The following is a 19,777-nucleotide window of genomic DNA, read 5'->3' as shown; positions in this document are numbered from 1 at the left end:
TGACCTTATAGCCGCCGCGCCTTCGACTTACCTCTCATCGAGAAGCAGGAGCTTGGGACACGAGGGCTGCCTGCCTGCTGCCAGCACGAACGCACACACTTGAGCCCGGCAGGCAAGACACGCGCGTGGGCACCCGCGGCACTTTCCGGCCAATCGGCGTCGGCGGACGCGCCCTTTCCATGAACGCGCCAATGCGATTGGCGGAAACCCCGCCCGCCGTGCTTGAAGTTGGCCCCGCTGTCTTGGGGCTCCTCACCCAGCTGGATCCTTTCAAATGCTTGGGGGTACGTACACCCAGCGGCTTCCAACGCCAGGGGCTCCGAAGCTGTCATTCTCCAAGTTGTCTTCCAGTGCGCAAGCGGTTCTCCATCCAAGCAGGCAGGACCCCTCCCCAGCTGCCCAAGCAAACCAACCCAAAAACCAAGAGCCTTCGAAAGCCATGGTCAAGTCCGACGTGTACAGCTCTCCGATCGTCTTCTCCCAGCTGGACCTGCGGGTGGGCAAGATCACCGAGGTGAAGGCGCACCCGAACTCGGAGCGCCACTACATCGAGAAGGTGGACATCGGCAAGGGCGAGGAGCTCGAGATGGTCATGGAGCACCAGCCGTACTTCGCCGAGGAGGAGCTCGTGGACCGCAAGGTCGTGGTGCTCTGCAACCTCAAGATGGTCAAGGTCGTGCGCACGCGCTCCACGGGCGCCATCCTGCTCGTCGCCAACGACAAGGGCAAGGTGGAGCTGCTGGACCCGAGCCCGGAGGCCGAGGTCGGCGAGCGCGTGTACGCGAGCGGCGAGGAGGTGCAGGAGCCCGTGACCCCCATCCAGATGAAGAAGAACAAGGTATGGGAGGCGCTGTGCAAGGACATCAAGACCAACAACAAGTGCGAGGTCGTGTACCAGGAGCGGTACCCAGTGCGCTCACGGGCGGGCCCCGTCCGCGTCGAGTCGCTCAAGAAGGTGCTCGTAACCAAGTAAGCGCGGCCGACTACTGGCTCGCGTGTCCCCGTGTAGTAGTATGTGCGTTGAAGGCTGGCGAACGACCGCAAGCGTGGAAGCGAGCTGAGTTCGGCAAGCAACCGCAAAGCAAAGGAGGCGTCTTCTCAAAAGACCCCCCAGCAAAGAAAGTGAAAACATCAGAAAATGTATCTACGAGTTGCTTGTGATCAAAAAAGGGAGGAAGAGGCGTGCATAGTCAGAGGAGGGTGGTAGCGGGCCGCTACTAGCGGCATGGAGGGAGGGATACAGGCGCAGGTTTAGCAGGTCTCAATGGGTGAGCTGGGTGGTGAAGGATGGCGGGCACGGCGCACAAGCGTTCACGTCCTGCAGCTTGTGAGTTGCCACGACTAGTGCCCCACGAGTAGAGCGTTTTTGAGACAAGATCGGGGTCATTTGGCGCAGTTCGTTTGTGATGCCAGTGGAGACCCAGCGGCCATCTTCTGATAACTACTACTACTGTAGTATCTCCGCCGGCTATCAGGGCTGGTGTCATTTTGAGCAGCAGCATTTATCCAGGCCTCGCCCAGTCAACGCGGCCGCTGCTACGCGCACAACTCATATCGTTTCATTGGTTTTATGTGGGTCGAGCGTTCTGGGCAACTACCGGTAGGCATCACTACATATATTGCTGCTTCGTCCTTGTCCTTTCTTCACTGCGACGATCATGAGTCGCCCGCGAACATGTCGTCGTCGCCGCCGTCCCCGCCGAAATCGCCGCCGCCCGTGTCGCCGCTGAAAGTGTACGTGTTGTCGGAAACGCCACCGCTGTAGCCGCTGTATCCACTGTTGTTGTTGTTGTTGTTGTGGCCACCGAGCATGGATCCCAGTGCTGCGCCAACGCCCAAGCCTCCCAGCGCCCCAAGCGCACCCGCGGCCATCGTATTTGAACTGCCGCTCTCATGATACGGAGACGACTCGTACGCCACAGGCGCCGACGCATAGGCGTAAGGAGCCTGCGGCGCTTGGCCTGCGGGGTACGTGCCATACTGGCCGGTCGCAACGGGCTGAGCGTACACGAATTGCTCTTCCCTCTCCTGCTGAGCGCGACGCGCCGGCAGGTAGCAGCAGCACACGCAGCAGAGCAGCAGCAGCGCGAAGAAGATGAATGTACCCGACACTCCGCTCGATGACGAGCTCGGATGGTAGTCGTCGCCGCCGTAGTGGTAGGTGGGCACTACGCGTCGGCAGCGACACTCGTACGGGCTGGCAGCGCACTGCGCGTCCCGTGGGCAGCAGCACGGCGCTCCAGACGCCAAGCCGACGCAAAACTGGCCCGGTTGGCCGCGGAAGGCGTGGTCACACTGGCCTGTTTGCTGGCAGAGCCCGCAGCCCGAGAAGGCGGCAGACAGCGTCGCGTTCTCCACGAACTCCTCGAACTGCTGGCGAGTTTCCTCAGCTCCAGAGCGCAGCAGCGCCGCGTCCTCGTCGCTGGCTGGGACGAGTTGGGTAGCTTGGGGCTCGGCGCGCACGCCCAGCGCCGAGAGCAGAAGCAACGCGAGCCACACGCAGCGCATGGTGCTGGAATGCTCACCTGATTCGAAGTGAGTGAAGATACGCAATTCAATTCAATTCAGCCAATCAGCTTTTGGTCACACATGTCACTATTAGTCTATCCATGTCACTATACTGAATCGAAACGAGCCAATCAATCAATCACCAGCCAAGCCAAAATCCACAGCAACAATGAGCCGCATCTTCGTGGGGCTCGAGACGTCCTTCGTCCATGACCTGCCGGCGACGCTCGACAAGGTGTGATGCGCTGCCTGCTCTGTCATCTACCTCTTCCGCTTCTCACTGTGACTATGTATGGTCTGTACTTGCTGCAGGTCTATGGGGACGAGATGAACGGCGTCGTGGCGCCGCTCTTCCACCCTCGGTAATGGAATGCAATTATACAATTATACATCTATTTGAAATAAATACACCACTGACTCGGGGGTACTGCCAGCTTCAAGCGTGACGACCGTGAGCTCTCGGACACCCGTGACGGCCCCCAAGCCCGCTCGGATCTGGTCATGGACTCGCGCGGCTGGACGGCGTCGGTGGTGGGCAACATCTCCAAGTGGATGGACCTGGATGCGCTCACGCTGGACGGGCGCCTGAGCGCTGAGAAGGTCTTCAAGCAGGAGGTAGCCTGGGCCTCGCACCTCTCGGTGCCGGCTGTGATGCTGCCGACTCCGCATCACGCTCACGCCTCGGCCAACTACGCGCGCGTGCTGAACCAGTCGCTCACGCAGGCGCAGTATCTGCAGTTCTGGGTGCGCATCCCGCTGACGCCCAAGCAGCGATCCAATGCCAAGGACCCGATGGAGCTGGTCGCGGTGGCTGGACTGCGTGCCGCTGCCATGATGGAGACAGACGAGGACGAGGACGAGGCTCGCACGGACCCGTGGGAACTCTGGGACTCGCTGCGTGCTCGCTGTGAGTATCACCCGAAGCTACACGTGGCGATAGAGATCACGGCAGATCTGCCTAGTGCCGAGGAGATCCAACGCTGGCTTGGCGAGCCCGTGAAGGTGGGTTGCAGTCTAGCTACAATATTGCCATCTCGTAGACGTGTTGCTGACGGTTTGTTTGCACATAGGCGGCCATCATTCCGACGGACATCTTCCTGACTAACCGAAAGGGCTACCCAGCGCTTTCGCAGCGACACCAGAAGCTGATGGCGCAGCTCTTCCAGCACAATGTCCAGTTCTACTTGTGCGGGCGACCACGTCACCGTGGCAAGATGTTGCCGTATGTGCAGTATCTGCACTTCCTCTACAGCAAGCGTCCGAGCCAGGACCGCAAGGCGCAGTTCGAAGCACCGTATCTGGACTACCTTCAGGCCCCCCTGCAGCCCCTTATGGACAATTTGGAGTCACAGACGTACGAAACATTTGAGCAGGACGCCTTCAAGTACAACCAGTACGAGAAGGCCATCACAAAGGCGCTCGAGCAAACTCCCGAGGACAAGGAGTCTGTTGTTATGGTCGTTGGCGCCGGTCGAGGACCCCTCGTGCGCTGCGCTCTTCGCGCTGCTACTATTGCGAACCGTAAGACGCGTATGTTTGCTGTGGAGAAGAACCCGAACGCAGTTATTACACTGCGCAACCTTAAGATTTCGGAGAAGTGGGACAACGTCACGATCATCGCGTCGGATATGCGCAACTGGCGCACGGAGGAGCGCGCCGACATTATGGTGAGCGAGCTGCTGGGATCGTTTGGTGACAACGAGCTGTCCCCTGAATGTTTAGATGGCGCCCAAGACTTTTTGCATGGTACGTACACATGTCGTTTCAATGATGTCACTGTTGCAAGACGCTAATTGCTGTGATTTTGTAGAAAACGGCATTAGCATCCCACGCGAGTACACATCGTTCGTGGCGCCTGTGATGTCCTCGAAGCTTTGGAATGAAGTGAAGGTGCACGACTCGCTGAAGAGTTTCGAGACCCCGTACGTTGTGAGACTGCACAACTTTTACGCGTTGGCTCCCACGCAGCGCTGCTTTCAGTTCACGCACCCGAAATTCAACGCGAGGATCGACAACAGGAGACAGGCAGAGCTTCGCTTTACCGCTGCTGAGAGCGCTGTCGTCCATGGACTGGCGGGCTACTTCGACTCTGTGCTGTTTGGTGACGTCACGCTGAGCATCGAGCCGGACACGCATTCGGATGGCATGTTCAGTTGGTTCCCCATTTACTTCCCGCTGCGCGAGCCCCTCCGTTTCCAGAAGGGCGAAGAGGTCGTGGTGAACTTCTGGCGACTTGAGTCCAACAACCGTGTTTGGTACGAGTGGTCTGTGTCTTCGGGCGATGGTAAGCGCCACGTGCCCATCCACAATCCGAACGGCCGGTCCTACTGGATTGGACTTTAAGCAGTACAGCCCTTCATCAAGTCAAGCAAGGGTGCCACAACAATTCAGACCATTATCCAGTTCGTTGTTCTGGTTATCAAAACGCTGCTAAGACAATGTGAATGGAGCCGTATCTGCGTGTGGTCAAGCGTAAGAACCAGTTGCTGTCCTATAGCTCGTCGCGAGCTTGCGATTTCTTCATACTCTGAATGATCTTTTCTGAAGAGCTGTCTTCCGGCACTTTGTGAGCGTCTTCTGTATCTTCGTCGGGGTGTGCGATTTTCTCCCATTCTTGGAGGCTCCCGCCGACGACATTAATGAACACGTTCTGAAGCGCCGCCTCCATCTCGTCGTCAGCACCAAGTCCACGAATCTGTGCGAGCAGCTTCGCCAGTGTCTTACTGCATCTCTTCAGTCTCTTCGGCCAGGCTGAGCGTTGCGAGTGTTTCATCACCAGCTCCCAGGCGTCTGCAATACCGTTGCTTACTGCAAAACTCAGGCTCGCGGCTTCGCCTTGTTCGCTCTTGAGAGTTGCCAGATTGGCGCCCGTGTTGCTGGTCACTGCAAGCACGGGGATCGTGATGTTGTACGCGTGCCAGCTCACCTCAACGCCAGGGTGCGTCATCACGGTCGCGTTGTCCTGCTGCAGGAGCAACACCACGCTCGCATCCCGACGCTGAGCGTTGGAAACCTTTTCAAACTCGGAGCACTGCCCCGCCTCGCCCGTCGGTAGGAGCACAACCTTCCCTGAAAACTCTGAATGGGTCGAGGTATCCTCCGTCGCATCGATACACGCTTGGTTACCATCAAGTGGCGCAGCTAGAGGGAGGGACATTCTCGTTGGGAGCACACTGCCATAGGTTGCAGCCAGGAAGCTGCCCAGACGAGCGCCATCGTTATCTTCGTCCTGTTCCACCCCCATGGACAACACCAACCCACTCCGAGCCGGGGAAGTTTCAATGTAGTCTTCCTCATCCTCGAATCGCGGTTTGCACGTGTAAGGCTTGCGCTCGCAGGTCATCGAGATGAGGCGTCCGTGGATGGGCATCTGCTTGGCCGCGATGCGCAACATGTCGCCGGCAGTCCGTCGGATCATGGCAGAGGCGATGGAGATCTCTCCGTCCTCGTCCTTGAGCGCTGCCACGGGCGCGCTCACGTCGTCTGTCGGGCTCACCACCAAGAGTGCTGCGGCACCCATCTGGTCGGCCAGTCGCGCCTTGCGCTCAAATGTGCACTCGCCACGGTCCACCACGAGCACCGCCGAGCGATTGGCAGCCTCAACTTCGAGCTGCTCTGGCTCGGGGAGCTGCTCGCAGCCGAACCGGTCCTCGTCACGCTTGGGGAAGTAGAAGGAGACTTCATGGCGTGCCATCGGACCGCCGAATGCGTCGCGGAAGTACTGGATCGGGGTCAGCCCGTTACGCAGGTAGATTCGCCCCCACGAGGACTCCTTGGGCTCAGAAACGGGGACGTCAGAGGTGGTGACTTCAGAGGAGGTGGTGTCGACGGTGGCAACTTCCGAGGTGGCGGCGGCTTCGGTCGTCGACGAGGTTTCCTCTTGGCTGCTGCAGGCGATGGAGCTGAGGCCTAAGAGTAGCAGCAGCAGCAGCAGCGAGGTAGGCGGCTTCATGCTTGGGTTGGTGTAGTCGGCGACAAGTTGGCAAGTGATGGTTATCAAAAGGCAAGATACGACGCGATCTTTTGTCCAAATCATGGAAAATAAAGTAAAAAAACTACGGTAGTGGAGCATTACGTATCGCAGCGGCCCATGTTAATTGTTTTAGAGCATCTCCACCGCTAGGAGCTAATTCTAATGTCTAAGAGTGTCCGCACCTGTAAAGCTAAACCCAAAGCTAAATCTAAGTAAACCTATACCCGCTCGCGCCCATGTGTCGGTCTTTCTATGGAATCCAGTCCATGTATCGCCCACGTTTCGCGCAACTACGGTGACAAGCCAATAAAGTACGTCAACAAGACAGATTAGATGGTTTTGACGATGTGTTGTGTTAAATCTGCAACAGACCAAGTCATGGGCCTAGGTTCAGCAGATAGCTCTTTAAAAGTACGTTACTTCTCTTATGTTCACTGAAGATCAAGACGAAAAAGAGTGTCATGAGCCAATCAGGAACCCGCATTTATAACAGGCACTTTCGAAAAAATAATCTCCATTTTCGGGAATCTATAGGATCTGCCGATTCTACGATCAGGCGAGAGCGCCGACCCGTTCTGACAGAGGTGCAAGTAGGTGGCAGGTAGAGTCGGCAGTTTTCTAATCTCACTCACCATTTTGCGTATCAAGACACATACGGCAAGCTCTTACGTTACCTTCCAACAGGTTTTGAGCCCAAATGACCGCAGCCTCGGAAGCCGCCGAGCTCGAACAGGAGATGCCCGTGCCGGCGCCCGACGTCGCTCAAGCCAAGACTGGCATGAGCCACGCCGGGGAAGCGGAGAAGCTTGCCGCAGCTTTTGAAAGGGGCAGCAGCCACGCTCCCGACGTCACGAATGCTGGTGCTGGGGGTAACGGTGGAGGGCAGAAACGGAGATGATGGCACTGCTGCACTATAGCCGCGCGGATGGGCAAGCTGGAGGAGTCAAAATCTATACCGGAAAAGACGCTGGCGGACAAGAAGAATGAGTTGAGGGTTGACACGTTCATGACTCCCCCCCGCAAGCCCGTTTGTGTTGGAATATGCAATCAGACAGTGTCAAGTCCCAGACCAAAGAGACGACGACCGGGGCGCCTGTATGGTGTAACGGTCTAACGAGCTATGTTCTACAGGTATGTTGTGAGTTCAATCCCTGCGGCGCCCTACCTTTTCCAACAGTTTGCCTCACTAATGGGGATGGACGCGCGCATGCACATCGACCCGCTGGCTGGGTCGCCAAGACCACCACCGATGATGACGCCACCGCGAAGAGTGGAGCCAGTCCACCAGTACTTCGCAGCGCAGCATCAAGTTCACGAGGTACCTCTTTCCCGCCTGAAGGACCTCTACGCAGCTCAGCAAGCAGAGCAGGCAGCGCAAGCACGGACGACTCAAGCATGAGCGGCGCACGGAGTACCCCCATTTTACCCACCACGTCAAGCCCAAGGCGGATGTGGACATGGACATGGTCAAGAGGGAATCGGCGACCCCAATACGCGCCAGAAGAAACTGACCATCAGGCCCTTCAATGGCAAGGAGCTCTACATGGGGCTCGGATCTGGATTCCTCAACTGGGACAAGCGCTTTGAGAGGCAGATACTGCTTTTGCAGGCAGCCTGCGGGTTCACGTAGACGGAGTTCGTGAAGGTCGACTGTTGGGGAATTACTTGACGGGGACTGCTGAGAGATACTAGGTGGAGACGTGGTGGTACCAGATGCCGACGCTGTAGTACGTCATGAAGACGATGCTGGAAACGTTCATGACCAACATAACGCCTCCGCAGGCGATGCATCTGTTCACGGCACCGAATGACCCAGAACAGACTTGTCCAGAACACTACACGTACTTGGTGGTGGTCTCAGAGGCGGACGGTTGTGCAGTATGCCTCGACGGACCTGAGAAAATTGCTCATGGCCAAGGTTGACATCACACACACGGATTACTTGGCGTACACGGGGGAGCTCGCCCACTTTGCTCAAGCGTGGGAGATCCAGGTCAAGAAGAAGAACCTCGGGCATGAGCTCGTCGGGGAAATTAGGGACCGAGGAGGGAAAGAAACTCGTCAGTGTCACAAGTGCGGGGAGGTTGGACACCTGAGGGCTGTGTGTGTGGGCAAGGAAGAGCGAACCTCGCACTTGCAGTAAGCGACGCTTCCATTGAGGCTGGCAGTGACCGGAGCTTGGACAGTGGTTCGAGTCGTCACGTGGTGAACGAACAATCATGACTCGAGGATTTGGCGTGGACTCGTGCGCGCAGCCGAATGGAGACCCGCTCAACATCAGGATGAAGGGAGCGCTCACGTTGCGCGTCAAGGCGTGCGGAAAGGAGCAGACTCTAAAGCTCAGTATGTAGCATACACACAGTTATCTTACGGTACTCTGTACATGATGGGGTATACGCTGGCACACCGAGATGGACGGCGTGTCTTAGCGGCCAAGGTCATAAGGCGAGTAGTGTTCTACGTCGACCTCCGGAAGAAGATGCCGGTAGTGGAAGGAAAGGTCGTGAAACTGCAGAGGCGCTGATCGAGGTCATTATGGCGGTGCTGGAGGAAGAGGTGCACAGCAACGACAAGGTGGCCCCGTGTACGGACTTCCACAACTGGCTGGTCCCTTTGAGCTACGACCCGGTAGAGAGACTTGCACGGGACCCGAGCTCTGAGGTCGCACTCACGGACCACAAGCGTGTGAGCTGCCACACTTGTGCAGAAGGCAAACAGAGCAAAGGGAGACAATTGCAGAACGAAAGTGGCGCGCACTCACCCATAGATCGCATTGGCGGGGTGATATGCTCGGACCTGAAGGGGCTGATGACGCCTAGAGATCGGCTCGGGAACCGGTACATGTCCAACTTTGGTGATCACAAGAGCAACTATGTGAGGCTGGTGTTGGCGACGAGGATCAGGCTGCGAAGAAGTTCGAACACTTCTTGGTGTTTTCCAGAAGGAGTTCAATGGTCAGATTCGAGTGCTGAGGACGGATTCGGGCGGAGAATATCAGAATGGAGATCTGTTCTGCAAGACCACTGCGTAGCGAGGCAGCGCAGCGAAGCCAACAGCCCGGTTAGCAACATGAAAGCACAACGGATGCATCGCACCGTCATGAATATGGCGCGTTGCGTGGTTTTTGCGTGTGAACTGGCGCTCCGTTTTTGGGAAGATGCGGTGCAGTACGCGGCCTGCATACTCAACACAGCGCCGACCAACGTAAATCCAGAATGTGCGTCGCCGCTGAAGGTCCTGACGAAGGAGGCGTCTCAATGCAGCAAGCTCGGGGTCTTGGGGTCGCCATGCACGGTCTACAGAGCACCGAGCAACAAGAACTTCTCGCAGAGAGCCCAGCAGGATCATCGGAATCGGCGAGGAGGTGAAGGGGTACAGGGTGTACTTGCCCATGGACAAGAAAGTGGTGACGTCTCAGCACGTGCAGAAAATCGACACCCTGAACAAGACTGAGAACTTGCAGGCGCAGAGACTGTATCAAGACGGGGGCGAAGCTGAGGCGGAGGAGGAGTCTAGTGAGCAGAGCGGCGGAGCTGCTGATAAAAACAGCCAAGAAAAAGAGATCTTAGACGAGGGAAAGACATGTGACTCGTTCAGTTGTGCAAGTTGTGTGAGTTGAATCGGCCGAGGCCGAGCAGCAGACTACGACTGGAGGAAACGTCGTGAAGAACGTGATGAAACGCGGCCCCAGAAACTACAGAGAGGTCATACGCGGCCGACTCAAGGCCGCCTGGATAAAAGTCATAATGGAAGAGCTCATGGCTCTGGAGCACAACGGTGTCTAGGAAGTGGTGCGACGGCCAAAGAACGCGCGCATCTTGCGCTCGAAGTAGGTCTTCAAGACGAAGCTGGTCGTCGAAGGGTTGATTGAGCGGCTGAAGGCTAGACATGTAGCCGCGGCAACGAGCAGGAACTCGGCGTGGCGTTTGCAGCTGTCATCGATATGACGAAAGGTGATACTGGTACTTATCTCTAGTTGGAAGTTTGCTCTGGATCAGCTGCTGCACCAGACCAGATATTGCGTACGCCGTTCACAAGTCGACGCGTAGGACGCATGCACCAACAGTTTCGAATTGGAAGTGAGCTAAGCGCGTGCTGCGCTATTTAGCTGGAATGAGGTCGCTGAAGCTGTGTATGAAAGGACACGGTGGTTTAGACCAGCCGATGCGCGTGGTTGGGTACAGTGATGCAGACTATGCGGCTGATAAGACTGCAGGAAGTTGACCGGCCATGCCGTCAGCTGGATCTGCAAAAAGCAAGGTGGTGTCTCGCTTTCCACGATGGAAGCTGAGTACACCGCCGTGTCTGTGGTGGCACAGGAATTGCTTGGAGTGCGGGAGCTTCTGAGCGAGCTGAAGGTGTTGCTCGAGGTGCCGATGAAGCTATGCGTGGACAACCAAGCTGCGCTAAAGCAACTCGAAGGAGACCAGTCGTCAGGCAAGGCAAGGCAAGGTATATTGACGTGCGAATCAAGTTCGTCGGGGATTACGTGCAACGTGGTGGGTTGCAGGATGAATACTTGGAGACCAAGGAAATGCTAGCGGACGTGCTGGCAAAGGCGGTGTCTGCACCAAAGATGCTCGAGCTTCGAGCTCGAATCGGGTTATACTGAAGTTTTAAGAAAATCACTGAAATCGTCAGCGAGGAGGAGTGTTGAAATGAGGATCTGTAGAATCTGCAGATTCTACGATCAGGAGAGAGCGCCGGCCAGTTCAGACGGAGGTACAAGTAGATAAGCAGGTAGAGGCGGTAGCTTTCTAACCTCACTCTCCATTTTGCGTATCAAGACACAGACTGCAAGTTCTAACGTTTCTTCCAACAATAATACTACAGTAGTAACTCTAGACTATCAGACAAAGCTCTGAAATTTAGTAGAAGCATGTATGTAAGGACCTGGTCGAACGTTTTCTGGGGCTACTGTAACCTTATTGTTGTAAAGCCCAGTTACTCTCTACAGCGCTTCACCTGCGCCTGCTTCGCAGCCGCAGGATCTGTTAAGCTGACATTAATCTTAGTCTTAAGTTATCGTCGGTGTTGGGTGTATTGACGCTACCAAAATGCACCGAGTTGAGAGCCCTATGCGTGCTATCGGTGAGCTGGTCGACCTTGGAGGAGACGCCGTCGACCGCGCCACTACGCACTGTTCGCGTGCATGATGCCGGGCCGCAAGGACCTCAAGACCACCTGCAATTTCATCCTATTGGGCCACATGCAGAAGTCGGGCTTCGCTCCGCCCTTAATCGTCATGTGCGAGAACATAGTTGCAAGCATCCTAGGTATTAACCACTTGGGGGGGGGCTTCAAGTGTAGCTCATGTATATGGGAAATTGGCTCACTGTATATGTAGTGTAGTAGACCGAGTAAGTACCGTCAGTAATACTATTTTATGTAGCATTAATTGTGCGCTGCCTGCACGTATTATCGGTAGTATTGGTAGTACTACTACAGCTCCACAAATAACTTGAAATTTGTAAGCACGCGTCTTATACTACTGTAGCTAAGTTGATGTATTAGGCAGAGTCGAACCATGCAAAAAAGCTGCTCAGAAATCTTGCCTGTTCATGCTTCCTTTTACGACAATTTTATGCTTAGTTTCAAAACAAGCCACCTCCGGAGGTGGCTAATACGTCAACTTTGGAGGAATTTCCACAAATCAGTAATTTTCACTGAGATTTGACAAAACGATTGTGATTCTTTGCCTGAATTCACTGACGCAGCTACTTTCGAAGTTCAATTTCGACCCTGCGCAAATAAGCAACGTATTCGGTGCCTTTCGCCAGAGGGCCACCTGGGCAACCATTTTGAGGCGAAACAGCGCCTCAACCGGCCGTCATCGACACGCGGAAGTAGATAATGGGCGACGACACTTTGGCGTGCTTGCGCTGCCACAGTACCGCTGCACGTCTCGCGCCAACATCGCCGTCGGCGGCAACCGTACGGACACCATCGAACGCGCTCACGATGGTGCAAATGGGCACTGCGTCTGCCACTCAGATGTCACAATGCGCACGCCCGAGATGACAAGTGCTCCCTCGCTGTGCTGCCCTTCGTCGGAGGGGGGGGGCAAACTGTCTACTAAGTACGATAATATTAGAGAAAGTTCGACACTCTCCCCTTCGCGATTTCTGCTTACTTTTGCGTAATTTTTCTGCTTGCCAGTTCTGCACATGTGTGCTTAGTGTTTCTGCTCAATTTCGATGGCTCAACTCCGCCTATTGTATATAGTCGGATAGCCCAATCTTAAAGTAATCGAATAAGAGTGTATTAATGCTATTTACGAGTGATATTCATTTCTAGCTTTTGATGTCCGGTTATGTGCGAAAATGGATTGGTCCACTTAAAACACGATTATTTCGAAAACTCGAAATGGCGCCTGAGCATCATTTTGTTTTGTTTGAAACCGTCTCATACGCGGTTTGATCGTCCGCTGTAGAAATACGCTTAAGGGCCGAAGTCAAAAAATATTAAAAAGTTTTAGACGTCTCACTTCAACAGTTATTGCGATTCACTACTGTAGGATTCGGTGGACTTCCGTTACTGGGTTGTGTTCGTAGTTGAAGGGCTCTTGCTGCTACTGGTGGTTGTGCTGTTGAAGGAGCATTTAGTGGAGGTGATCAATCTCGCACCACCGAAGGTAAGTTCTTCGTCCCCTACCATGAGGGCAGCACGAACGTGTTGAAGGTGCTCGAGGTAAGTTAAAAGCGGACGATTTTAAGAGCGACCAGATGTCGCAGGTGACCGACGTGGACAAGACATCCAGCGATACGGAGCCAAGAGCACAAAGACGATCAATCTGACTTGATTGCGTGGCACTGCTGGCTAGTCCATCGTCAGTATTTAGGTAAGATTTTGTGCGGAAAAGAAACCTCACATATAATGAGTACTAATGTTTCGGTTTGTTGCTTTAGTCCGTGCCAGTATTGATGTGCAGCTTCAGCTAGGTGAAGACCAGTATCAACATGGTGGAAGCAGTGACGTGACAACACACTTATCCGAATACCGTGTTCCCTCTACTTGAACTCTATGCTTCAATAGCGCTCTGTTCCCTTGCTCACGTATCCGCGTCGGCTTTTGTATACAGCCATTGCTTTACTGGGCCGACCGGATAGCCCCGATCTAGATGGAAGGTATTAAATGATATTTAGAGATGACGCCGTCTTTACAGAGGACTACCTAGGCATTTTCCGGGGCGGTAGGACTGGGGTGGGGTGGGGTGATACGACCGTTGCAAGCGAACCATGTCCGTTTACCGATGTACACTGGAAGTCCCGTGCCGGTTACAATTTTCTTGGTCACGATTGCCACCACGTTTACTGCCTTTCGATTCAGCATATCAACAAATACTATGTTTGGCTAATGAGCCAAGCGGTAATATCAGCTTCAGGGTCGCGATGTAGACAAGCTTCTCAGTCGCAAAAGGTTCGCTTTAAAGAATGATGTTGCTACTATTCTGCTTAATTCGCACAGAGCTCCCGTGAAGTTTCTAGCAATGGCGCCATTTTCTAGAAACGGGTCCGATAAAGCACCATCGCCAACCTGATCGACCCCATACCTGTTCACTGTTGTAACCTTCTCCCATGTTAGCCCGCACCCTCTCCAAATCACCTTCCCGGGTAGCTTCTGCCATAGCTGTAATCTCTGCAATAAATGCTGCGCTGATCATATCTTTACACAAGGTAACATGCTTGGACAATTACTCCTCTGTAATCTTGTTGCAATCTCCTTCAGGTACAATTAGCACGCGACCAATCTCTATATTGGTATTGCCCGCTTGCCCAGGCTCATCACTCATTTTCGTAGGCGTTTGAACACCCCATCCGCGGTTAGTGTAGCTCGTCAGATCCTCTCTGCCGTGTAGCACAACGCTAGGAGAACTGTGCGGTCCTCGTCAGGATTGTTGCGAATGATCTCGTGACGTTCCGCCTTTTCTAGCTCTTCTCAGCGTCGGTGCAAGCCTTTACCCACACGCTCCTTCAACCATGACTCGGTGCTAGCCGCATCGTGTCCGTCAGTGCGCGAACACTGCGGCTTGCACGGAAGCACCGGGACGCGGCCACTGGGATACCCACCCGAAAAAGGGATCGCGCTTAGAAATACGACGGAGCCGAACCGCGCGGTGATCCGAGTAGTAAAGGCGATTTACAGTGTAATTTGCCGAGATTGCGCCTCCGCTTCAACGGTTGCCCGACGCAATGCGCGACACGTTGCTAGCCGCCATCGGCCAGACAATATAAAAATAAAAAGTATCCTCAACTCGACTTACCCCCCTGATTATATCTGGCGAGTGGCAAACATGCAGACACCAGCCTTGAGTATCCGTGTGGCGTGCGAGATATCGTGCAAGGACTCTTCGCGTCCGATGAAGAGCTCTCCCACCACATCCGAAAGGAGGGGTACTTCCCCTACACTGCTGAGCGTCGGTTTCATGCCCCCGTTGCGGTCCGCTTGCACTATGAGCAGTTTTTTTCAGAGCAAATAATTCGCACCGCTCGTCCCGCCCAATGCCCTTCACGCGCTTCCTCACGAAGAAGAACATGTCCACGGATCCGTTAAGGTGCTTTGTCCCCACGTCGAGAGTGTTAACCCCAGAAGGACCAAGGTTGTATAGGGCAACGTGTGAAAGTGAACAGACCTTAATATGTTGTAGGTATAACATGTTAAGGGATGTACATTAGTGGGAAGGATGATAAAAGTCTAGATAAGAGGCTTTGAGGATAATATATTTGATGGCATAAAGTATGCAGGTATGTGACGTATAACCGTACTTATTACAGACCATACTAAAAAGAAGTGTTATCATGGCCTTAACATGGTGTATATTGCAACATGTTAGGCAAACGAAAGGTTATATAAGTCGGCGTGGTCCTTGGGGGGGTTAATGAGGTCCATAATAGGGCTCTGCGATACAGAATTTGACTTTGGAGTACGCTGAAAATGCGGCCCTTCTCCTCAATCTGCAGGCTAAGCTGCTAGTCAGGCCTTCCGAAAATTCGACTGCAATGACATTTAAGTCAATCAGCAAAGTAACTTATTGTAGGGAAGTGCTTGGTACGGATACATACATTATTCCTGCTGATCGCGCAATATCGTACCACTAAGTCCTGCATCTCACTTTGTAGCGTTCACTACGTCTGCTACCGTCTTCACACCCCACAGCTGCCGGTTCACCTTGAGGAAGAGAATGGTCTCCAGATGAACAGGAAGCAATCCTTGCCTGTGGCTTCCCAGGACATGCTTTGCCTGACTGAAAAAGCGCTCGCGGATGTTAGAAGTGGGGGGGGGGTATCACTGCGATTTCAGGGTACTCACACGGCTGCTCACGCAGCATTCTGCGTCTTTTTAACGCTCGATCCGTGAAACCAAGTTTTTTGTTCTCCACCACGGGGGACGAGGTTGCGGGGACGGAAAAAGGTGCCAGTAGAGCTCGTTGCTGCGCTGTTAGCAAGTCCGTCTTGTTGAGAAGCACACCCACGCAGGCGTCCTCGAACTCAAGTTGATGAACGACAGCATCGTCGGTTCCCAGGTGGCTTTCAACACCAGGGTGCTCAGCGATGAGAGCATCGAAGATGTCGCGAGCGTCCAGCAGCGACAGCCCTTCTGAGCTCTGTAGTTTTTTGGACGATGACTCAAATGCCTTCAACTCGTCGAGGAGGCTCTTGGGTTGGTTTTCCTCGCGCCGAGTCGGCATTAAAGCGGCTGTTGAGTCGTCGAGCGTGTTGATTGCATCTTGTAGGTCGAAGTAGCGCTTGACCATGTTGAACGTCGACGACCACCGCGTCGACTGGCGCAGCACCGGTCTTTTTCCTGAGCATGTTAAATTAAAACTTAGTAAAATAATTTCGAGATAAATATCGCAATATGGTTAAGTGAACTTACCGAAGACTCGCCGAAGCATTCAGACCGCGTAATTTACGCATCAAATCTTGCACCTTGTTGAGTAGGGGTTCGTAAGCCTCCATGTACTCCACTACCGCCAAGCTAAGTCGATGACTGGCGCGCCCCACAAACGGCACCCTCATTAGCGTAGCAACGGCACCGTTGGTAGGGCAGTTATCGCCAACGAGATAGAGCACGCTGGCCAAGGTGCACTTGAAGAAGCCCAGAATGGTCTGGAGGAAGTCGACGTGAGCAGGAGCTGAGTGATCCATGACTTCGTCGTCAACCAGGGGGGGCATTGCAAGCAGAATCTTCTCAATCTTGCCATCGTGGGCGAATACCGCGAACACGACCACGTACGTGCTCCCGTCGAAGACGATTCCAAACTTCTCAAGTAGAATAGCAGCGATAATTTCTTCAGCTGCTTTGGTCAAAAGGCCCATGTACTTCACGAGGGACTCGGTGGAGATCGGAGAAACAGACGCGTACTTTGCCACCGTCTCGTCTTCCGGGAACGAGAAGGGGAGGTTACAGGAGACGGCCCAGTCGACCCAGCTGTAGACCGTCTGGTTTTTCGTGTCGACGAAGCCAATCAGCGTCCCACCGGCCATGCCACTGTTGGCGATCTCTGCGGTGAAGTTGGGGTGTTGAGAGCGCACGTGGCTCATCAGGTTCGTGTAACCAGTCTTGATGTCTTGCTTGCGAACCTTCGAGCACCGACAGCGAAAGAAGCTGGTCGGCTCGTCCTGGTGGTCGAGGACGGGCTTGAAGAAGAAGTCGCAGACTTGCTTGTTGGTGAACGCGGGTGTGGGGGCCATGGTAAGTTAAGGAATGCGGAGGCCTACAAAGTGCTAAGACAAAAAGCTGCGGCTGGCCAACAAAGTTTGTGGTTGGCTGTCAGAGTTCGAAGGCTAACGACTGGCAGGGACCGAGATTTATAGTACAGCAGGGGGTACAAAATAATGTTTGACAGTACTCGACGTCTGTTATTAATATTTTTCGAGGTTGCAAAAAAAATAATTCCATACAAATATTGCTGTAGTATTTCCACTTCAATGTATTATTCGGAGGGCCTGCTGCTAGTCCTCCATCTCGATCCTTCTCCTTCAGTTGCTCTTGTACATTGTGGGTCTGTAAGTCCTTCTTCCGCACCTGCGTCTTGACGAGTGTGATATAGCGCCTTGAGCTTTCTCCCTCGATAGCCCGTCCGTTCCCGGGTTGCGGTTCTTAGAGAATCAAGAGCACTTGGAGGACGAATCGTCTAGTAGATACACGGTCCACCAGAACGAGTGATTTATCCGGGGCCGTCAGTTCCCGGGGAAAGGTCTTTATAGAGAAACAGAACGTCTTTGGTATTTACAGTACTTATTTGAAATTAAACAGAGTATCGGTAAACAAAACCTCGAGAATGCCCAAGTGTGAAAACGGCTATAGTCTAGCGCGTCCACAGGCACCCCGATTTCGTACATATACGAAGTATTGGTATTGTGCCAGTTTTTCTCCCTACTGCAATTTTTCAACCCGATAGAATATTTGTTTGGGTACGTCAAGAAAGGGTTCCAGCGGCACTACGTTCAAGAGTGGGTGTGATCTTCTCCCTTTGTTTCAGCGCTTAGAAATGTTTAGCATAGCTAAAGGCTTTGAGCACTGTGGATGAAAACTACAAGGGCATTTCGATCCTACAAAGGCAAATCGACAGGCTCCAATTATGTCGAGGGATCCGTTGAGGCTGCTCGATGAAGGCGAAGAAACTTTATGTTTTACGGAACAACGTATGTCATTGTAGTTTTGCTTTCAAAAAAAATTAAAGTCTTAATTCGATTAGTGGTGACTCAGCTTATTCTTGGTGCTCATGGCCTTCAACGCTGATGTGTCGCTCAATGGGGTCGGGGATGTCCTCAGCAAATGGCGGTGGTATATCAGCTAGGGCCGCGTCTACAAACGCCTTTCGTGACAGGAAGCTTTGCACTCGGCCCCCCAATCTCTCCATCAATACTTTAACGTCCTGCTTCAACTGCTTGTAATACGCAACCTATGCGTTGACAGCCTGAAGTGCCATTTCAGCCGAACAATTGAGGATTTTCAACCGCGCTTCAACTGGTGAATCTGTTGGCTTGACCATCTTGATGATATACACTGGTGGCTAGTCTAATATTGCTGATTCTCACATAGATCGATTAAGGTTTCGTATGATGTGGTTCGCTTACATGCTCCCCCTAACATCGTTCGCCTGGAACGCGGCACCTAAGCATCCTGCAGCTAAGCGACCACCTTGCGAAGAGATATCTCCACTGACGCCCCGGCCTGATCAATATTCTGAGGTCGGATGCACGCACTCAGGAACTCCGCAGCACCTTTGGTTGCTAACTTGAACGGCATGGCATTGCGCCAGCTTGCTACGGCGGGAGTTACACGGACCATGTACCCTCCTGCTTTACGGCCAGACCTTTACCCGATCCTTGCATTTGCCCCAAAAAATGTTTGACAATCTTCATGAATGTGGTGCCATTCGCGATAAGACAGCCATCCCGTCCGGCATATCTGCAGACGGTTCACGTTGAAAACATGAGGCTGGGGTATCGGTTCAAGAAGAGCATGTAGCGGTTGAGATGACGGTAGGAATCGGGTTCCTACAGAGAAGCGTGGGCAGGCGGATCGGGGCGTACGGAGCGCAGAACGAAAAAAGGAGTGCGCGGGAGACATGGATAAAATCCGAGTGGCCGGAATCGAACCAGCGACCAATTGATTTCCGAGTATACTGAGACACAGTATAGAACACTACAGTCAATCGCTCTACCAACTGAGCTACACTCGGTCCTAATTTGACAACCCACCCAAAATCAAACAAAACGCTGCACACAACCCGCCACACACAACCACGCACTCTACGCACAGCACACGCACACGCCACTCACGACACGCCTATCCGCATCCTACTCGGCCCATACAACGCCCTACAAACCGACCACACATCTCGCGCGGACACCGTTTCCGCACCGACTTTCCGCATCCTCTTCAGCTGCATCCCATGCTTCCACGATGCGCCCAGACCCATCCCACATGCTCTGGTAGCCTCACAGGTTGCTGCCGACAGCACAGCGACCACAAAGCGGAATCGCAAAATCAGCGTCGACGCGCCGGCCGAGTCCCTGACTGGGTGACTCGGGTCGAACTTCCACGTCCTATTCGCTTACGCGACGTGCAACGGCATTCGCCTGTGGCAACCAACGTCGTCAGTCGTCGCGATATGGGTGTCGTATGAAGCGATACGCATTCTCCGCCCCGCTTGTCCATCGGAGGCGCACTGCCGACGTCGAGCAGGTCGGCAGGGTGCAGACGTCTGGTCAGCCGCCGTAGGCCCAAAACACAGCCGATCATGGCGTGGACGCGGTGGCGAGGCGCCAGGCCGCCGAGAGAGAC

At 53.9% G+C, this 19,777-nt stretch overlaps 8 protein-coding genes and 1 non-coding gene across 9 annotated transcripts; 4 read left to right on the top strand and 5 right to left on the bottom strand.

Moving 5' to 3' along the window:
- The first annotated feature begins 351 nt into the window (after positions 1-351).
- On the top strand, positions 352-1,166 carry PHYSODRAFT_355169 (hypothetical protein). The gene has a single exon (XM_009534004.1). The coding sequence runs from the start codon at positions 440-442 to the stop codon at positions 971-973; it is 534 nt and encodes a 177-aa protein (XP_009532299.1). The 5' UTR covers positions 352-439; the 3' UTR covers positions 974-1,166.
- A 490-nt stretch (positions 1,167-1,656) lies between these two features.
- PHYSODRAFT_317292 (hypothetical protein) lies at positions 1,657-2,508 on the bottom strand (the record flags this gene model as incomplete). Its single annotated transcript, XM_009534003.1, has 1 exon — positions 1,657-2,508. One exon carries the CDS (start codon positions 2,506-2,508, stop codon positions 1,657-1,659), a length of 852 nt encoding a protein of 283 aa, XP_009532298.1.
- Positions 2,509-2,677: 169 nt separating this feature from the next.
- PHYSODRAFT_516025 (hypothetical protein) lies at positions 2,678-4,851 on the top strand (the record flags this gene model as incomplete). The annotated part of the gene is made up of 5 exons (XM_009534002.1): positions 2,678-2,743; positions 2,821-2,870; positions 2,943-3,510; positions 3,579-4,254; positions 4,319-4,851. The coding sequence occupies 5 exons, from the start codon at positions 2,678-2,680 to the stop codon at positions 4,849-4,851; spliced, it is 1,893 nt and encodes a 630-aa protein (XP_009532297.1).
- A 49-nt stretch (positions 4,852-4,900) lies between these two features.
- PHYSODRAFT_355168 (hypothetical protein) lies at positions 4,901-6,064 on the bottom strand. Its single transcript, XM_009534001.1, has one exon. It carries the CDS (start codon positions 6,026-6,028, stop codon positions 5,000-5,002), a length of 1,029 nt encoding a protein of 342 aa, XP_009532296.1. The 5' UTR covers positions 6,029-6,064; the 3' UTR covers positions 4,901-4,999.
- Positions 6,065-7,601: 1,537 nt separating this feature from the next.
- PHYSODRAFT_517041 (hypothetical protein) lies at positions 7,602-8,111 on the top strand (the record flags this gene model as incomplete). Its single annotated transcript, XM_009534000.1, has 2 exons — positions 7,602-7,790; positions 7,956-8,111. The coding sequence occupies 2 exons, from the start codon at positions 7,602-7,604 to the stop codon at positions 8,109-8,111; spliced, it is 345 nt and encodes a 114-aa protein (XP_009532295.1).
- Positions 8,112-9,099: 988 nt separating this feature from the next.
- PHYSODRAFT_518188 (hypothetical protein) lies at positions 9,100-9,324 on the bottom strand (the record flags this gene model as incomplete). The annotated part of the gene is made up of 1 exon (XM_009533999.1): positions 9,100-9,324. The coding sequence occupies one exon, from the start codon at positions 9,322-9,324 to the stop codon at positions 9,100-9,102; it is 225 nt and encodes a 74-aa protein (XP_009532294.1).
- A 1,437-nt stretch (positions 9,325-10,761) lies between these two features.
- On the top strand, positions 10,762-11,093 carry PHYSODRAFT_336441 (hypothetical protein; the record flags this gene model as incomplete). The annotated part of the gene is made up of 2 exons (XM_009533998.1): positions 10,762-10,869; positions 10,956-11,093. The coding sequence occupies 2 exons, from the start codon at positions 10,762-10,764 to the stop codon at positions 11,091-11,093; spliced, it is 246 nt and encodes an 81-aa protein (XP_009532293.1).
- A 4,496-nt stretch (positions 11,094-15,589) lies between these two features.
- Positions 15,590-17,175, bottom strand: PHYSODRAFT_255876 (hypothetical protein; the record flags this gene model as incomplete). The annotated part of the gene is made up of 3 exons (XM_009533997.1): positions 15,590-15,695; positions 15,793-16,278; positions 16,358-17,175. The coding sequence occupies 3 exons, from the start codon at positions 17,173-17,175 to the stop codon at positions 15,590-15,592; spliced, it is 1,410 nt and encodes a 469-aa protein (XP_009532292.1).
- Positions 17,176-19,068: 1,893 nt separating this feature from the next.
- Positions 19,069-19,172, bottom strand: PHYSODRAFT_t1260. Its single transcript has one exon. It is a non-coding gene; the product is annotated as a tRNA-Tyr (tRNA).
- Between the last annotated feature and the right edge of the window lie 605 nt (positions 19,173-19,777).

This window comes from Phytophthora sojae, assembly GCF_000149755.1.
Source record: "Phytophthora sojae unplaced genomic scaffold PHYSOscaffold_7, whole genome shotgun sequence".
In the NCBI taxonomy this organism is placed as follows: Eukaryota; Oomycota; class Peronosporomycetes; order Peronosporales; family Peronosporaceae; genus Phytophthora; species Phytophthora sojae.
Note: the sequence above shows the minus strand (reverse complement) of the source record. Positions and strands in the feature narration are given on the sequence as shown.